The 18,938-nt window shown below is 43.3% G+C and overlaps 1 protein-coding gene across 1 annotated transcript in view; it reads right to left on the reverse strand.

The window, feature by feature from the left end:
* Window positions 1-18,938, reverse strand: part of xpo4 (exportin 4) — a gene marked incomplete at its 5' end in the record, with an annotated part of 53,772 nt that overhangs the window by 1,006 nt on the left and 33,828 nt on the right. The window contains 15 exons of the mRNA XM_079228314.1: window positions 1-311; window positions 927-1,019; window positions 4,629-4,746; window positions 5,284-5,414; window positions 5,782-5,903; window positions 6,296-6,476; window positions 6,928-7,014; window positions 7,150-7,356; window positions 10,440-10,614; window positions 11,481-11,650; window positions 11,734-11,893; window positions 14,613-14,790; window positions 16,170-16,315; window positions 16,955-17,097; window positions 17,748-17,924. The exon at window positions 1-311 is cut by the window's left edge and continues 1,006 nt beyond it. Of these exons, the coding sequence (XP_079084440.1) occupies window positions 114-311; window positions 927-1,019; window positions 4,629-4,746; window positions 5,284-5,414; window positions 5,782-5,903; window positions 6,296-6,476; window positions 6,928-7,014; window positions 7,150-7,356; window positions 10,440-10,614; window positions 11,481-11,650; window positions 11,734-11,893; window positions 14,613-14,790; window positions 16,170-16,315; window positions 16,955-17,097; window positions 17,748-17,924 (2,286 nt within the window). The 3' untranslated portion in view covers window positions 1-113. The remainder of the gene's footprint in view (window positions 312-926; window positions 1,020-4,628; window positions 4,747-5,283; window positions 5,415-5,781; window positions 5,904-6,295; window positions 6,477-6,927; window positions 7,015-7,149; window positions 7,357-10,439; window positions 10,615-11,480; window positions 11,651-11,733; window positions 11,894-14,612; window positions 14,791-16,169; window positions 16,316-16,954; window positions 17,098-17,747; window positions 17,925-18,938) is intronic.

Genomic DNA, 18,938 nt, shown 5'->3' on the forward strand with positions numbered 1-18,938 from the left:
AATACCGAGGAGGTGAGAACATTCAGGCGGATCCCTCAGCGGGTCGAGAGCCGACCTCCAGCTGGCTCTTTACCCAGAGTTCTTAGGGACCAGGCGGGCGGGGGGGGTTGTGGTTATTTGACGCACAGCAAGCCGCCCACGTTGGCCACGAACTCCTCCAGGCTCTTGAGGAAGGCGACCTTCTGCTTGCGGTCCATGATGGGCGGCGAGCTGCTGGCCGCCAGCGTGGTGAAGGCGGCGGCGAGCCGCTGGTAGATGACGGCGTCTCTCTGCGACGAGAGCAGCGCCGCCACCAGCTCCGAGTACTCCGCCTGCAGAGGAGGAGCGTCAGAGATATACACATATATACACATACATAAATAATACAATTTTAATTTAAAATACTATTTGTTTCTAACATTGCAATTACTATACGATTATCCATTTTAGAGGGAATATTTAACGTTGACATTCTCATTTTCATTGAAAAACATGATCAAATTATTGTGGTGTGCTTTTTGCATCGATCTGAATCAAACAAAGATGGAAGGTGTTTATTTAATACTTCGTTTAAAATGGTAATATATCATATATATATGTATATGATATATTATCAAACATATGTCCTCCTGTAAGTTGTAAATTGAAGGCAATATTGCGTTAGATAAAAATGTAATTAATAGTTCAGCCCTAAAGATATATAAAAAAAATATACACCAAAAAAATAAATGAAAAAATTGCACATATAACTAATGTTTTGATTTATTTTTTCATTATGTAATAGTTTATTTTGTACATGTATAAATATTTTTGGTCCATTAACGTGACAGAAACAACAACTTTATCATCTTAATGATCTGCTATGACGCAGATCGGCCACTAGAGGGCAGCGCAGCCCCTCACATATAAATAACCTGCCAGGTGTCAGACGGTGTGTGAGGACTCACCTGATGCAGGCACACGAGTGTGTAGAGAGCTTCTCCGGCGGCCACCGTCATCTCAGTGTTGTGCTTCTGCAGCACCAGCATGTCAAACACCAGCTGAGGCAAGAAGGGAACACAATGTGAGACGGGAACACACAACGTGAGAAGGAAACAACGTGAGAAGGAAACAACATGAGAAGGGAACACACACAACGTGAGAAGGGAACACACAACGTGAGAAGGGAACACACACAACGTGAGAAGGGAACACACAACGTGAGAAGGAAACACACACAACGTGAGAAGGGAACACACAACGTGAGAAGGGAACACACAACGTGAGAAGGGAACACACAACGTGAGAAGGGAACACACAACGTGAGAAGGGAACACACAATGTGAGAAGGGAACACACACAACGTGAGAAGGAAACAACGTGAGAAGGGAACACACAACGTGAGAAGGAAACACACACAACGTGAGAAGGAAACAACGTGAGAAGGGAACACACAACGTGAGAAGGGAACACACACAACGTGAGAAGGAAACAACGTGAGAAGGGAACACACACAACGTGAGAAGGGAACACACACAACGTGAGAAGGAAACAACGTGAGAAGGGAACACACAACGTGAGAAGGAAACAACGTGAGAAGGGAACAACGTGAGAAGGGAACACACACAACGTGAGAAGGAAACACACACAACGTGAGAAGGAAACAACGTGAGAAGGGAACACACAACGTGAGAAGGAAACAACATGAGAAGGGAACACACACAACGTGAGAAGGGAACACACAACGTGAGAAGGAAACAACATGAGAAGGGAACACACACAACGTGAGAAGGAAACAACATGAGAAGGGAACACACACAACGTGAGAAGGAAACACACAACGTGAGAAGGGAACACACAACGTGAGAAGGAAACAACGTGAGAAGGGAACACACAACGTGAGAAGGAAACAACGTGAGAAGGGAACACACACAACGTGAGAAGGGAACACACACAACGTGAGAAGGGAACACACACAACGTGAGAAGGGAACACACACAACGTGAGAAGGGAACACACACAACGTGAGAAGGAAACAACATGAGAAGGGAACACACACAACGTGAGAAGGGAACACACACAACGTGAGAAGGGAACACACAACGTGAGAAGGGAACACACACAACGTGAGAAGGGAACAACGTGAGAAGGGAACACACACAACGTGAGAAGGGAACACACAACGTGAGAAGGAAACAACATGAGAAGGGAACACACACAACGTGAGAAGGGAACACACACAACGTGAGAAGGGAACACACACAACGTGAGAAGGGAACACACACAACGTGAGAAGGGAACACACACAACGTGAGAAGGGAACACACACAACGTGAGAAGGGAACACACACAACGTGAGAAGGGAACACACACAACGTGAGAAGGGAACACACACAACGTGAGAAGGAAACACACAACGTGAGAAGGAAACACACAACGTGAGAAGGAAACACACAACGTGAGAAGGAAACACACAACGTGAGAAGGGAACACACACAACGTGAGAAGGGAACACACACAACGTGAGAAGGGAACACACAACGTGAGAAGGAAACACACAACGTGAGAAGGGAACACAACGTGAGAAGGGAACACACACAACGTGAGAAGGGAACACACACAACGTGAGAAGGGAACACACACAACGTGAGAAGGGAACACACAACGTGAGAAGGGAACACACACAACGTGAGAAGGAAACACACAACGTGAGAAGGAAACACACACAACGTGAGAAGGGAACACAACGTGAGAAGGAAACACACACAACGTGAGAAGGGAACACACACAACGTGAGAAGGGAACACACACAACGTGAGAAGGGAACACACACAACGTGAGAAGGAAACACACACAACGTGAGAAGGGAACACACAACGTGAGAAGGGAACACAACGTGAGAAGGGAACACACACAACGTGAGAAGGAAACACACACAACGTGAGAAGGGAACACAACGTGAGAAGGGAACACACACAACGTGAGAAGGGAACACACACAACGTGAGAAGGAAACACACACAACGTGAGAAGGGAACACAACGTGAGAAGGGAACACACACAATGTGAGAAGGGAACACAACGTGAGAAGGGAAAACACACAACATGAGAAGGAAACACACACAACGTGAGAAGGGAACACAACGTGAGAAGGGAACACAACGTGAGAAGGGAACACACACAACGTGAGAAGGGAACACACACAACGTGAGAAGGAAACGAACACAACGTGAGAAGGAAACACACACAACGTGAGAAGGAAACACACACAACGTGAGAAGGAAAAACACACAACGTGAGAAGGGAACACACACAACGTGAGAAGGGAACACACACAACGTGAGAAGGGAACACACACAACGTGAGAAGGGAACACACACAACGTGAGAAGGGAACACACACAACGTGAGAAGGGAACACACACAACGTGAGAAGGGAACACACACAACGTGAGAAGGGAACACACAGAACGTGAGAAGGGAACACACACAATGTGAGAAGGGAAAACACACAACATGAGAAGGAAACACACACAACGTGAGAAGGGAACACAACGTGAGAAGGGAACACACACAACGTGAGAAGGGAACACACACAACGTGAGAAGGGAACACACACAACGTGAGAAGGAAACACACACAACGTGAGAAGGGAACACACAACGTGAGAAGGGAACACAACGTGAGAAGGGAACACACACAACGTGAGAAGGAAACACACACAACGTGAGAAGGGAACACAACGTGAGAAGGGAACACACACAACGTGAGAAGGGAACACACACAACGTGAGAAGGAAACACACACAACGTGAGAAGGGAACACAACGTGAGAAGGGAACACACACAATGTGAGAAGGGAACACAACGTGAGAAGGGAAAACACACAACATGAGAAGGAAACACACACAACGTGAGAAGGGAACACAACGTGAGAAGGGAACACACAGAACGTGAGAAGGGAACACACACAATGTGAGAAGGGAAAACACACAACATGAGAAGGAAACACACACAACGTGAGAAGGGAACACAACGTGAGAAGGGAACACACACAACGTGAGAAGGGAACACACACAACGTGAGAAGGAAACACACACAACGTGAGAAGGGAACACACACAACGTGAGAAGGAAAAACACACAACGTGAGAAGGGAACACACACAACGTGAGAAGGGAACACACACAACGTGAGAAGGGAACACACACAACGTGAGAAGGGAACACACACAACGGAACACACACAACGTGAGAAGGGAACACACACAACGTGAGAAGGGAACACACACAACGTAAGAAAGGAAACACAACGTGAGAAGGGAACACACACAACGTGAGAAGGGAACACACACACAACGTGAGAAGGGAACACAACGTGAGAAGGGAACACACACAACGTGAGAAGGGAACACACACACAACGTGAGAAGGGAACACACACAACGTGAGAAGGGAACACACACACAACGTGAGAAGGGAACACACACAACGTGAGAAGGGAACACACACAACGTGAGAAGGGAACACACACAACGTGAGAAGGGAACACACACACAACGTGAGAAGGGAACACAACGTGCGAAGGGAACACACACAACGTGAGAAGGGAACACACACACAACGTGAGAAGGGAACACAACGTGAGAGAACCCTCAGTCTCAGGTGAGCTTTACCTTCAGGAAGTGGCGGGTGGCGATGAAAAGGGGCGTGTCCTTCTCCTGGTTTTTGGCGCACTGCTCAGCGAGCGGAGACAAAGCCTCCAAACACAGCTGACTGATCTCTGAACTCATCCTGAACACACGTTAAGGAACACACACCTACCCAGAGAGCTAGTTATTCATCTAGTGGGTTATATATCTAGTGGGTCACTAATCTATTGGGTTATACATCTAGTGGGTTATATATCTAGTGGGTCACTAATCTATTGGGTTATACATCTAGTGGGTTATATATCTAGCGGGTTATTAATCTAGCGGATTATTAATCTAGCGGATTATTAATCTAGCGGGTTATTAATCTAGCGGGTTATACATCTAGCAGATAGTTCTCTTCATTTCACTCACTGAAGTTTCACTAAACTAACGTGTATTTCCTTTAAAAATCAAATGAAGTTTAGTGTTGTTTACAAACATAAATAACTCTAAAACAACGTTAGAGTTGTAAAAACAGAAGTGAAGGAACTTTCATGTTGTGTTGATTCTGGCGCCCCCTGTGGACTAAAGCGGTAGTGTTTGAGCACCAGACTCCTTAAGAAAACCATAAAATCCTTATTAATAAACGCGCGTCCTTATAACTGCACCATAATGAGCAGCCGGCAGCGGAGGATACGAGGTCATGCCCAGCTCCAGGGAGAACATCAGGCTCTTGAACAGGTCTTCAGGCAGCTGAGGGATCTTCTCTGGAAAGATCTCACAGATGAAGGTGATGAGCTTGTAGTACTGGTTACACAGGGAGGGGAACTGGGAGAACAGGGAGAACAGGGAGGAGATTTTAACTGACAGAAAATCATTTTTTATGACTTTTATGTCACTTGAGTTATTTCTAAAACAGCTCCTTAACTTTCTGTTCTTTGTTTGTTTGGACTGGATTAATAAAGTTGTATTCAAATGAATGCATGTGTTCATCCAGAAAGAAAATGAATCAGCAGCTACTGTAGTACTGGAATGTAAAGGTGTGTATAATATTATTTTAACTGCCGACTCAAACCTCTGAACTCTCTACAACATGATATACTTCTCTCGTCGCTTTAAAGAAATAGTTTCTATGAAAGTCTGAGAAGTCGTCACTTCATCCTTCATAATTAACCCGGCGAGGAGCGGCGCCCACCTTGAGCAGGTCCTGAGACATGAGCGGCAGCACGATGTTCACGCCGTAAAGAACCACGTCTGCTGCCGACACCGTCCGGCTGGACGCCGGCGTTTCCTGGTCCTGGTTTCTAAACACCTCGTCTGAAAACACAAGAACACCAACGTTCTCCTCTTAGTACACATTTAAAGACAGAGGCAGGGTCGTTACTGGGAAGTAAAACGAAGAGACTTAATTATGTCGTGAAGTGAAACTAAATAAAAGTTATGCAATTAAAAAAATACATGAAATAAAAAAAGAAAGTAAATACATTTCCATTGTAGTTGTGATACATCACAACCTCCAGCAGAGGGCGCTGTGTCCCGACGGCCGTTAAACATGCAGTCTGGTCGTGTGGAATAAAACAACCGGAGACGAGGTTTCTCGTCGTGAAATATAATCAAACGTTTATGTTTTTAATGGAGCTAAATGCTCCTGAGGCCTCACAACAGAGAGGAACGACTCCTGAAGAGGAGGAACGGGTGCTTCAACCCACCGGTGTCGCTGAAGTCGATGAACTCCTTGGACAGCAGGTTGGTGAGCAGCTCCATGATGAGCAGCAGGTCCTGGTACTGGTCCTCCTCCGCCGTGGCGTCGTTCCTCTTCCTGCTCTGGTTGTTCTTGGAGTAAACCTGCAGCAGCGTCAGGCACGCCTCGTACAGCTTCATGGACTTGGTCTGGACGGAGAGAGAGACTTTAACCCTTTGAAACTTCTATATTTGTGTGTTTCCTGCCACAGACGGACTGAAACGCATCATTTTATTTCTTGATTCATACATAAAAGATGTATTATGTTCCCGTGTGAAAGTATAGAACCGATAAACTATAATAATAATACATAACTTAACTTTAAGAGACACTTTAAAATACAAAGAGCTTGTCACAAAAGAAGAAGTTTTACCCAATTAAAGTGTTAAAATATGAAAAAGTATTTGAAGACCCACTTTTAAAAGTCTATCATCTTTCTAATGAAACCCTAAAAAGCCATGACCATGAAACAGCTTTTTAAACCCAGATAAAGTGCATCATGGTTTGTCCTCAGTGAAACTATTGGCGTCACCATCTTGTACAAAACAACAACAACAAAGAGCAGAAGTTCAGCCTGTGAGTCGTTTGGTTCTTTCTCACCTCGCCCAGGTAACAGATCTGCTTGTGAGCCACTTCCACAAACACCTCGATGATGAGGTTGATCGTCTCGGGCGTGTTGCTGTAGACCTGCAGACACAGAATATATATATAAATATATATATAAATACATATATGTGTGTCTATAGAGCCAGAAAACAGAAGTAAAACCTAACAGACTCGTTTAAAAGGCTCGAGTTTCCCTGTTCCCTCGTTCCTCCTCACCTCCATGAGGCCGATGCAGCTGGACAGGAAGTCCATGAGGAAGGAGAAGAGCGAGGCCACGTTGTCGATCTGCGTTGCCTCGGCGATGCCGCACAGCGCCTCCAGCGTGGCGACGATCTCCCGCTTGACGTTTTCCTCCTGGCTGATCTGAGCGAAGTTCTCCTGGTTGATGAGGTTCAGGAAACGCTGCTGCAGAGGATGAAGCACCTGGAGGGGGGGGGAGGGGCATCGCGTTACCTCTTCAACGCTTAAAGATATTTCAGTGGCATTCTTCACTTTATTTAGCCGCTAATTATCACATTTAATGGAACTTTTTATGTTTTATTGTAAATCAAAAGGCATCGTTCTCTTTTAAAGCAGCGATGGAACGAAAAGTACAGTTTCTGTATCTCCTCTTCCCTCCCTTATCCTCCTCTTCCTTCCCTTATCCTTCCTCCCTCACTCCCTTATCCTCCTCTTCCCCTCCTCTTCCTTACTTCCCATTTCCTCCTCCTCCTCCCTTATCCTCCTCGCTTCCCTCCCTCCCTAATCCTCCTCCCCTTCCCTCCCGTATCCTCCTCTTCCTTCCTCATTCCCTTCTCTTCCTTCCCCTTCCTCCTCCTCCTCCTTCCTTTTTCCTCCACTTCCTTCATTCCCTTTTCCTCCTCTTTCTTCCTTCTCCTCCTTTTCCTTCCTTCCCCTTTCCTCCTTTTCCTTCCTTCCCCTTTCCTCCTCTTTCTTCCTTCTCCTCCTTTTCCTTCCTTCCCCTTTCCTCCTCTTTCTTCCTTCTCCTCCTTTTCCTTCCTTCCCCTTTCCTCCTCTTTCTTCCTTCTCCTCCTTTTCCTTCCTTCCCCTTTCCTCCTCTTTCTTCCTTCTCCTCCTTTTCCTTCCTTCCCTTTCTCTCCTCCTCTCCCCCCATCCCTTCCCCCCCCAGGTTCAGACAGCAGCTGCAGGAGTGAGCAGCTGTCGTCTCCCTCCTCTCCCCCCCTCCTCTCCCTCCTCCTCCCCCATAATTACTCTGGAGTCATCGTGGCTTTGCACCACATTTACTGCCGTCGGTCTATTGAGACAAAAGACCTCGAGGATCAAATAAAGGATCCGGTTCTGATGCGGGAGGAAGACTCCATCATCATCATCATCATCATCCTCCTCCTCCCGACTGGAGGCTGCAGAACTAGTTTCTTTGTATTTAAAAAAGGCTGCTGGAGAATTTCTGTCAACAAAAACTAGTTTATCAAAATACACACATTGGCTGCCGGTTGTTGGTCAGAATTTAGTTTTTAATTTGTTTTCAGTCCAGTCAATAGTTTAAATATGAGGGAAACAAACCAATGAATAACTTTATGAAGGTTTGTGAATTCTTTTTGGGCTGAAGGAGTCAACAACGTTTCCATCTTCATGGTTTCATTTATAGAATAAATATAACAAGTTAAATAAAAGTGTTTGGTTTCTTATTTATTTATTAGCATTATTATTTATCCAAGATCTTCCTCATGAAACATCGTTAAAAAAAGTTTGTACTCAATTCTTACTTATGTGTTATAATGAATTTTTATGGTTTTATTGTTTTCATGTATTTATTTTTAATATATACATTTTATTTATTTATCATATATTAATTAAATGTATGTAGTTATTTTGAATAAAAAAATGTTTAAAGCAACATTGCTGCAATAAGATATAAGACAGACAAAGCCACTTTATGTTTGTAATAATCTTCAATAAAATAATAATTTAATAAACAAATCTACTGTTGTCCTTTATTTGTCTGAGACTGAGCTGGAGGTTTGTTCACAACAAGTCCGACTCCTCTCGTTTCTCTTCACCTGTTTTTTAGTGACTTTGTCAGATCTTAAACTCACTGAGTTAAATATGTTATTAGTTCCCATAGACTCCTTAAAAGAATAACTACATAAACACATTGTTGGTTTATAGACTTTAACACGTCATTTACTGGCTGTGTCTTTGCCAGATTGTTGTTGGGTCTCGTTCCACAAGCAGCTGCTAAAACAGAGAATTTAATAAGTCTGGTCCCGCCTCGTCAGCCCAGTGTCACTGTTCCTTTAAGGCGACTGTTCCTTTAAGGTTCCTGTTCCTTTAAGGCTCCTGTTTCTTTAAGGCTCCAAGGCTCCTGTTCCTTTAAGGTTACTGTTCGGTTACTGTTCCTTTAAGTCTCCTGTTCCTCTAAGGTTACTGTTCGGTTACTGTTCCTTTAAGGCTCCTGTTCCTTTAAGGCTCCTGTTCCTTTAAGGTTACTGTTCGGTTACTGTTCCTTTAAGTCTCCTGTTCCTTTAAGGCTCCTGTTCGGTTACTGTTCCTTTAAGGCTACTGTTCCTTTAAGGCTCCTGTTCCTTTAAGGTTACTGTTCGGTTACTGTTCCTTTAAGGCTCCTGTTTCTTTAAGGCTCCAAGGCTCCTGTTCCTTTAAGGTTACTGTTCGGTTACTGTTCCTTTAAGTCTCCTGTTCCTCTAAGGTTACTGTTCGGTTACTGTTCCTTTAAGGCTCCTGTTCCTTTAAGGCTCCTGTTCCTTTAAGGTTACTGTTCGGTTACTGTTCCTTTAAGTCTCCTGTTCCTTTAAGGCTCCTGTTCGGTTACTGTTCCTTTAAGGCTACTGTTCCTTTAAGGCTCCTGTTCCTTTAAGGCTCCTGTTCCTCTAAGGCTCCTGTTCCTCTAAGGCTCCTGTTCGGTTACTGTTCCTTTAAGGCTACTGTTCCTTTAAGGCTCCTGTTCCTCTAAGGCTCCTGTTCCTCTAAGGCTCCTGTTCGGTTACTGTTCCTTTAAGCTCCTGTTCCTTTAAGTCTCCTGTTCCTTTAAGGCTCCTGTTCGGTTACTGTTCCTTTAAGGTTCGTTTATTGTTAAACACTGTCGAGTATCATGCACCCATGTGATGTTTTGTTCACTTTCATTTCTGCAAATTTACAGATTTTAAGATGCGTAATTGTGCATAGTTCTCTTCTTTTTCCTTCTTCTTTATCTTTTCTTTACATTTTATGCAAATCTAACATTAAGTATCTGAAAGTGTCATTTTCATTTATTAATTTTGGCTTATTTTTCTGTATTAGATATTTTTCTTCAGCACACTTTTTACTATTTACTTTAAATATCTCATGTATGTGTTTTTTATGGATCTGTTATTTAAATTATTGATAAATTAATCAGTTTGTGATACCCGTGGGTATAAATAGAAACAAGTTTATACAGAAATGCACTTGTGTGGAGTTACAGCTCAAGTATTTCTAGCATTAATTATTGTGTTGATGAAACTAACTAGCACACACGATACTTTATCCACACGACCCTGTCCCAGTACCTCGGCCCAGTACTGCTGCTTGGCGTCAGAGTCCATGTGGGCGAAGCCGCCCAGCACCAGCGCCTTCATCAGGGTCCGCTGCACTGAGCTGGACAGCAGGTGCAGCGGCGGGCTGCGGCTGGCGAACTGCTTGGCCAAGTTCCACCAGCTCTCACACTGGACCACCATGTTGGCCCTGGAGAGAGGGAGGGAGGGGGCGGAGCTTCAGTTAACAGTCTGATGGGGGCGGGGCCTCAGGAGTACTTTCAACAACGTACTTTATTTTGAAAAATACATCTTGTGTCACAAGCTGCGTATTGATTTGTCGTCTGAAAACTTTTTCATAACATTTTTTAAACCTTTTTATAACGCATGTGTCTATATTGCGTTAAAAACACACTATAGTAGGTTCAATATGGAGGATGATGATTTATGATTTTTATCCGTGTTTTTCTGTCCTTGTCTGATTGTTCGTATAGTTGGTTGCTATACTGTTTATGTATTTTACTTTATTTGACTTATTTGTTGTAGTTTTTGGTTTTCTAGTAATGTGTAACTTGTAAAAACATAAAATAAAATGATTTAAAGGAAGAAAAACACACTTAAAGCTTGTTCTAATCTGCTCATATTAAAAAATAAGAACACTTTATTAATCATAACACATTATGAAGCCTTATTATGAAGGACTTCAGATCATATTTTTTGCAAGGATCCTTGTACATTATAATCTTTTTATAATGCATCATATTGTGATTACAAATGGTCTTTGTTTGCTTTAAGTGAAGTGAAAAACAACACAAAATGTAGTAAAAATACACGTTTACTTTGAGTAACGTATGATAATATTATAAACTTCTTTAGTGCATGAAAGCTCTTATTTTACAGAGGAAACAAGTGGATTCCCTTTTAAAAACGCTCTAATATTAAAGGAAGCAACAACAAAAGAAGCTTAGATACTATTCTGTATATTAGAAAACCAGCAGACATTCTGGTTGCATGACAGGAAACGTAGAAGATATGGATGAAGAACCGGCGCGTCTCTGAATGAATGAATGACCTCACCGCTCCTTCTTCTCCACCAGCGTCACCAGCAGCTCCACCGTGTCGTTGGCCAGCTCGGGCTCAGAGCTCCACACCGACAGGTTGTTGATCACCTTCTCCAGGAGGTATCCCACAAGCCACTGGGCTCCCTCGGTGTCCGCGCCGAACGCCGTGCTGAGCGGCATGCTGATCTGAGGAGGGAGGAGTCAGTGGGATGAGGGGATGAGGGATGAGGGGCTGAGGGATGAGGGGATGATGCAGGTGCGTCTCCTACCTGCTCGTAGAGCTTCTCGTCCACCAGCAGGTACGTCTTGGTCCAGCGTCTCAGGAACCACATGATGTCTTTCCCCATCTGCGGACTCAGCAGCTCCGTCAGACTCGCTCTCGTCGCCCGGGACTCGACCTCCGACGTCCGCAACACCGCCGACAGCAACCTGAGAGAGAGAGAGGAGAGGGGGGGGGGGGGGGGGAGAGGGAGAGAGGGAGATGAAGGAGACGGCCAAACACCTACAACAAGGACACTAGAAGCGTCTTTGGGTACTTACGAATGCGCTGTATAAGATTAAACTATTATTATTATTATTATTATTATTAGTAGATACAACGGTAGGAAGGCTGGAGAGGAAAGGAAGTAAGGACACATAAAGGAACCAGAGTTTCTGAAGCTAAGACATGTCAATGTGATTATTATTAAATCACTGCTTGATTGATAATAACAAATTAACTTTTTGAACTTTTGTGAATGGGGAACAAAAACATGGATATTGGATAAAGACACATGTTTTGTGAACATGAATGAATGAATATATACTTTATTAATCCCCAAGGGGAAATTTGGTGTCGAAGTAGCAGCAATTTACAGACAAAAAATTAAATATAAAAACAACAACAGGGATGAAAGATATACACACTAATAATACTAATAATAATAGCTGGGATGAAAAATACTGTCAGACAAAAGAAAATCTATTCTAATCTATTTCATTAATACATGTAGATATCACCATGACATTTCACCAATTCATCACTCACATTAAGAGGAGGATTTAATGTATTACAAGTTTTGCAAAATGTTAAGTTTAAATATGCAAATGAGGTATTATGTAATGGTGAGTTCTGGTCAATTTAGAAGGACGCAAACAGACAAAGTAGTCAAATTCATTTTGGATGTTTTCTTTCCACCAGACGTGTTGTGGAAGAAAAACAGACTAAATTAGCCCGGTCCATAAAAACGAGCCTTTAAGCCTCAAACATCATTGTTGAAACGCATCGTCGTGACAACCAGCTGACGAGCGAATGGAAACCCGTCGCCTTCGTCTCATCGCACGCTGCGTTAACGAGAGCCGGGCGGCGTTTCCGTTTCAGACATGTTTGTGATCGTGGATCTGAATCTGAATCCGGATGAACTGCAGAACAAATGAAGGTTCGGTTCCCAAACGCTGGAAACCAGATAACGGAGGTTTAACCTGAGGAGAGGAAGTCCGACAACGAAGTGATCGAGCCTCGGTACATCGTCTTCACGGCCTTTGGGGAGTGGGCTTCACAAAGTCACACACACACACACACACACACACACGCCAGAGGACGGAGGGCTTAAAGCAGCTTATGCTGCACAGTTTCACATTGTTTGCAGAAAACAAAACCACGCTGACATTTACGAGGGCCGGGGTCGACGCTCGCTGTGAGGAAACCCGACGCCATTGGCCGCTCGTCTCCGCAATCCTCACTGTCACACACACACACACACACACACACACACACACACACACACACCTCGACATAATGAACAATCTAGCAAACACAGAGGCTCGACGACCTTCAACAGACAGCAACACTGGCTGCTGCGACCATCCATTAACGTCACTGTCATTATCTACACACACACACACACACACACACACGCACGCACACAAAGTGTGACGGCCAACATCCCTGAACTGCACAACGTTTCTAACACCAGCCGCGTGTGGTCTGCATGCGCGTATAATTGCTGTTGAAAAGACGGATCCATCCCATAACGACAACTGGTTGCGTCCATGTGGTCCGTTCCATTAAACGTTTTATTTATAGAGCGTCGCTTTGTATCAACAGGGAGAGAACACACACACACACACACATACACACACACACACACACACACACGTAGATAATTGCAATCAGATAAAAAAAGAAGGAAATACTTCATGAGCCAGATATCTTTTGTGACGCACACAAGGCGGTTTGCAAGTGATACACAATCCATGTTTAGTTGCCAAACGACTGATTGAACCAAACGACCCGACAGGTCCTTCCACGATGAGAATAATGGAGGACGTTTATTCTGGGAGTTTCCCGGCGGTCCGGCTGCAGAGACGCAGAGACGCGTCACCGCGAGTTCATCCGACCGGCGGAGAAACACGGAGGCTTCGCTCCACGTTCCTTAAACCCGAGACTCGTCAGATTCCTCCTCCACATATCTGCTCAGTCAGTTTGGGGATTCGACCCGTCGACCTTCCAGTTCTCAGAGCCGGACGCCAGCAAGGAACTTTTCTGTCGGAGCCTCCAGGAACCAAAATGTTCTTCATGAAGCTTTCTGACCACACGGCACGCCAAGAAGCAGCGTTCACTTCTGTAAATATCACATATTAATATATGTATTTCTGTAAATATCATACATATTAATATATGTATTTCTGTAAATATCATACATATAAATATATGCATTTCTGTAAATATCATACACATTAATATATGTATTTCTGTACATATAATATATATTAATATGCAAGATATTTACAGATGATATTTACAGATATTCAAGGCTGAAGACTTCTCGGTTTGCCGCTGCCTTTGATTAAATCATTAATTTTCATACCTGAATTATTCTATTCAAGCTCGTTATAGTTTTCTCTCTGCTCTTTAATGTCTAATTGATCATTTTAACTTCATCGTTTCTTTTGCACTTTTGAAAAGAAACAATAAAAGCTCTGTGGACCTCAATTCCTGGAAATGTAAGGCTCAAAGAAGGCGTTTAGGAAATTGGGTTTTCAGTACGACACTAAATTATTTGCAAATCAATTTGATTCCAGCTAGAAAAGCCGGAGCTGGTTTATATTTACTTTACGTGTTTGTCAGAAGACAGGAAACATCTTCTGAATAAAATGGAGTCTGTACCTGATCACGGAGTCCGTGTGGTTGCATCCCGGGATGGACGAGGCCTTCTCCCCCGGAGAGCCCAGGATCTGCAGCGTGATGTTGATGTCCACTTCGGTGGAGTGCTTGATGGAGAACTCCATCACCTCCGAGGGGATCAGCGGCGTCTCGCCCTGAGAGTCGTCTGCTAGTAAATACCCTGAGGACCAGAGAGACGCTCACTTACTGCGGCTGGAGGAACTCACTGGAAGCATTGAAGAGATTTTTTAATGGAAACCCGTCTTTAATGCCTTATAATGATGTAATCTTGCTATTTGTGTTCATTCTAAAGCGTTATATGTTTTATTTGTGCTGCAGCTATTCTTTGCCGGGTCGCTCCTGAAGAAAAGATAGTTTTTTTTTTAAGATCACATTTGTTCCCACCGTCTCATGTTGAAATATTTGCTGTTTTCTCACTCTTACATATATTTTCGCCTCTAAATATACGTCAACTTGGAGCTCTGGAAAACTGAATTATCTCTGTGTTCTGATATTTTATCAATTAAACAATTACAACTGATGTTGGTAACTTAATAAACTAGAGAGAAGCCTCAGTCCGGGTTGCCGACTCTTTTCCAGTGAAAGTCGTGAGCAGCAATAAATCAAAAGGTGAGAATGATCATTATTAAAACATGATAATAAAATGATTGGACGAGCTCATTACAGTCCACAGATAACAGTTTCTTTGGTTTTCTTTGGTTGAGATTATTTGATTCACTGTAATGACAATTTCTACAAATCTAACAGAACAAATGGTTTTAAAGAAAAGACGACCGACCCTGCCTTTAATCAATTTATTAAGAAAATACTCATAAGATTACTTAATAATTAAAATAATCATTATTGGCAGCTTTAGCATCAGAATTAAATATGAAAACTTTAACTTTAATTAAACAGGTCAAACTTGTTCAACCACACAAATGTGACAGTTATGTTTCCTTGAATCTCCTGAACATAAAAAATATACGATATGTATATATATATAAATATATATATAAAGTCACTTCAGTGGAATAAACTGCACTGGGAAAGTAGTTAGTGACCCCTGTGAAAAACAGTGTATTAAAACACCATGCTGCTGTTGGTACTTTGTGGAAACAAGGATTTAAAAAATACTTCACAAGAAAACTCTGTTGTAACTCAGCTTTCTTTAAAACGTAGTTAATTAAAAGATCTAAAAGTTAAAACACAGAATACCTGCACTGGAGATACTTATGTATATTATATATTATACCTACGGATGTTTGTACCTCGTTAGCCTGAACTGACGTACATTTTTTGCAGAAGGAGTTTGATTATATTCCTTTTACCGAAAATCATTTAACTGTATCTTTGTGTGAACCTTCTGAAAACAGCTTTTTTTAATGTACATATTCTGTACTAATATTTTGGTCTACTACTATTAAACGTGGTTATTATAGATCACATTGTTATTGATCAATAACATTGCATCGACTTGGGAAGTCGATTATGAAATCCCCCCAAAATGTCCTTTTAAAACCAATCAAAGACACACACACACACGGCTGCCCTGCTGACCTGAGACCAGTATGAGCCAGTGGATGTCCTCGTACAGGTCGTCCAGGACCTTGCGGTCCATGGATCCGGGATTAGACGAGTTCATGAGGTGCTGCTGGGTCCTCTGCAGCTGACCGTGCAGCCGCGTCACCCGGTCCTCCAGCAGGCTGCCGGACGAGAGCAAGAGTGTGAACTTAGAATAACTCAAACTAATATTCATGTCAGACATATGGAGAAAATAGAGCTTAAGATCTTGTGAGAAACTGGGGAAACAACAGGGTTCACACACATTCTGACCAGTGGATTTCATGACTTTAAACCAAATTTCCATGACTTTTAAATTTGGTGAAAAGTCATGGAAAAGTCATGGAAACCCATTGATCAGAATGTGAATCATTTAGTGAAGTCTGGGTGTAAACAGTAAAAAGTGAGTAAATGTAGTATTTAAACTAACAATGAGAATACAAAGCATACAGTAAACCTTAAATGACTCAAATGAATGAGACAATAGTTTGATTAAAAGAATAAACATTTATATAGATGCCTGTATGTATGCCTGCTGATATTTTGAGTCTTTCTTTTAAAAGCATATTCATTATTTCAAACTCACATCATGAACACATGAATATAACACATTTACATGACTTTTACTAAACTTTTGGGACTTTTCCAGGCCTGGAAATAACCATTTTAAAACTCCATGACTAGTTCCCAGCATGAGATCAGTGTGACTGGTTTACCTGGTGAGCAGTGGGATGCAGTGACTGGTTTACCTGGTGAGCAGTGGGATGCAGTGACTGGTTTACCTGGTGAGCAGTGGGATGCAGTGGTCCGCCGCCACACGGCCCAGCATGCCGATGCTGGACAGCTGGTCTGAGAACAGCTCCCGGTCGTCTTCCTGCAGCTCGTTGATCTCTTCCTCTTCATGAGACGGGATGCCGTTCACCGACTGGAGGGAGAGAAAAGAGTTAAAACACGTCAGGAGGATATTTAAGCCCCGGGAAACATATCTGGTGATGAATGTTCATTTGTTTTATTTAAAAGATCCCCAATTTTATAATTCACATGAAGTGAAAGACGAATTAAAACACGGAGTTCAGTTTGTCCTCTGAATGCCAATAAATGCCCGATGATCAATTCATTCTTATCAGGCTGATATTAAAAAGGGGAGATTATTATAGTTTGTTACGGCTCTTAAATAAGTCAGTCCTGAATAACAATATGACGTACACATCTTTAGCCTCTTGTGGACACAATCAGCAATACAACAACAAACAAAAAGAATAAATAAAAATGTCAGCAGACAAATCTTTTTTTCTATTTCACTTTTTTTTAAGTAACTTAGATCAGACTTAGAAACTGGATCTCAGGATGTTTGTTTTCTCCACTCAGGTCCTCAGATTCAAAAGGAAATGTAAAAATCACACTTTATCAGTTATATCTATATGTACACTAAAACAGAAATGTAAAGAATGTTCATATATCTTCTAATAGATCTGAGAAGAGCCAAAAGCATACTACTGAAATAAATGATTGATATACTGCATTACACTGTACTCGTGGTACTAATGGAACTCGTGGTATTTAATAACGCCTCACCAGGTTGCGGGTGCCGTCCGGAGCAGCCAGGTGACACTGGATGTACGAGTTGAAGACCTGGACGGCCGGCTGGACGAAGCAGCCGCGAGGGAAATGCTCCTCGTCCTGGACGAGCGTCAGCCACGACTCCAGCAGCTTGTCGTAGGCCTCCATGTACACCATGTCGTCTTTATCCAGCTGAGCGGGAGGAAACCAGCACAGGGACGTCACAAAACTACAGCCAGCAAAACTACAGCCGCCCAAAACTACAGCCGCAAAAACTACAGCCGCAAAAACTACAGCTGCCAAAAACTACAGCTGCCAAAAATTACAGCCAGCCAATACTACAGCCACCAAAAACTACAGCCGCCCAAAACTACAGCCGCCAAAAACTACAGCCAGCAACACTACAGCCAGCCAATACTACAGCCAGCAACACTAGAGCCAGCAACAACTACAGCCAGCCAAAACTACAGCCAGCCAAAACTACAGCCAGCAAAACTACAGCCGCCCAAAAACTACAGCCACCAAAAACTACAGCCGCCAAAAACTACAGCCACCAAAAACTACAGCCAGCCAATACTACAGCCAGCCAATACTACAGCCAGCCAATACTACAGCCACCAAAAACTACAGCCGCCAAAAACTACAGCCAGCAACACTAGAGCCAGCCAACACTAGAGCCAGCCAACACTAGAGCCAGCAACACTAGAGCCAGCAACACTAGAGCCAGCAACAACTACAGCAAGCAACACTACAGCCAGCCAAAACTACAGCCGCCCAAAACTACAGCCGCCAAAAACTACAGCCAGCCAAAACTACAGCCACCAAAACTACAGCCACCAAAACTACAGCCACCAAAACTACAGCCACCAAAACTACAGCCAGCCAAAAACTACAGCCAGCCAATACTACAGCCGCCAAAAACTACAGCCAGCCAATACTACAGCCGCCAAACACTACAGCCAGCAACACTACAGCCAGCCAATACTACAGCCACCAACACTACAGCCAGCAACAACTACAGCCAGCAACACTACAGCCACCAAAAACTACAGCCACCAAAACTAGACGGCCAAAACTACAGTCAGCAACACTAGAGCCAGCAACAACTACAGCAAGCAACACTACAGCCAGCCAAAACTACAGCCGCCAAAAACTACAGCCGCCAAAAACTACAGCCAGCAAAACTACAGCCACCAAAACTACAGC

The sequence above is a fragment of the Taurulus bubalis genome, assembly GCF_910589615.1.
Source record: "Taurulus bubalis genome assembly, chromosome: 1".
NCBI lineage: Eukaryota > Metazoa > Chordata > Actinopteri > Perciformes > Cottidae > Taurulus > Taurulus bubalis.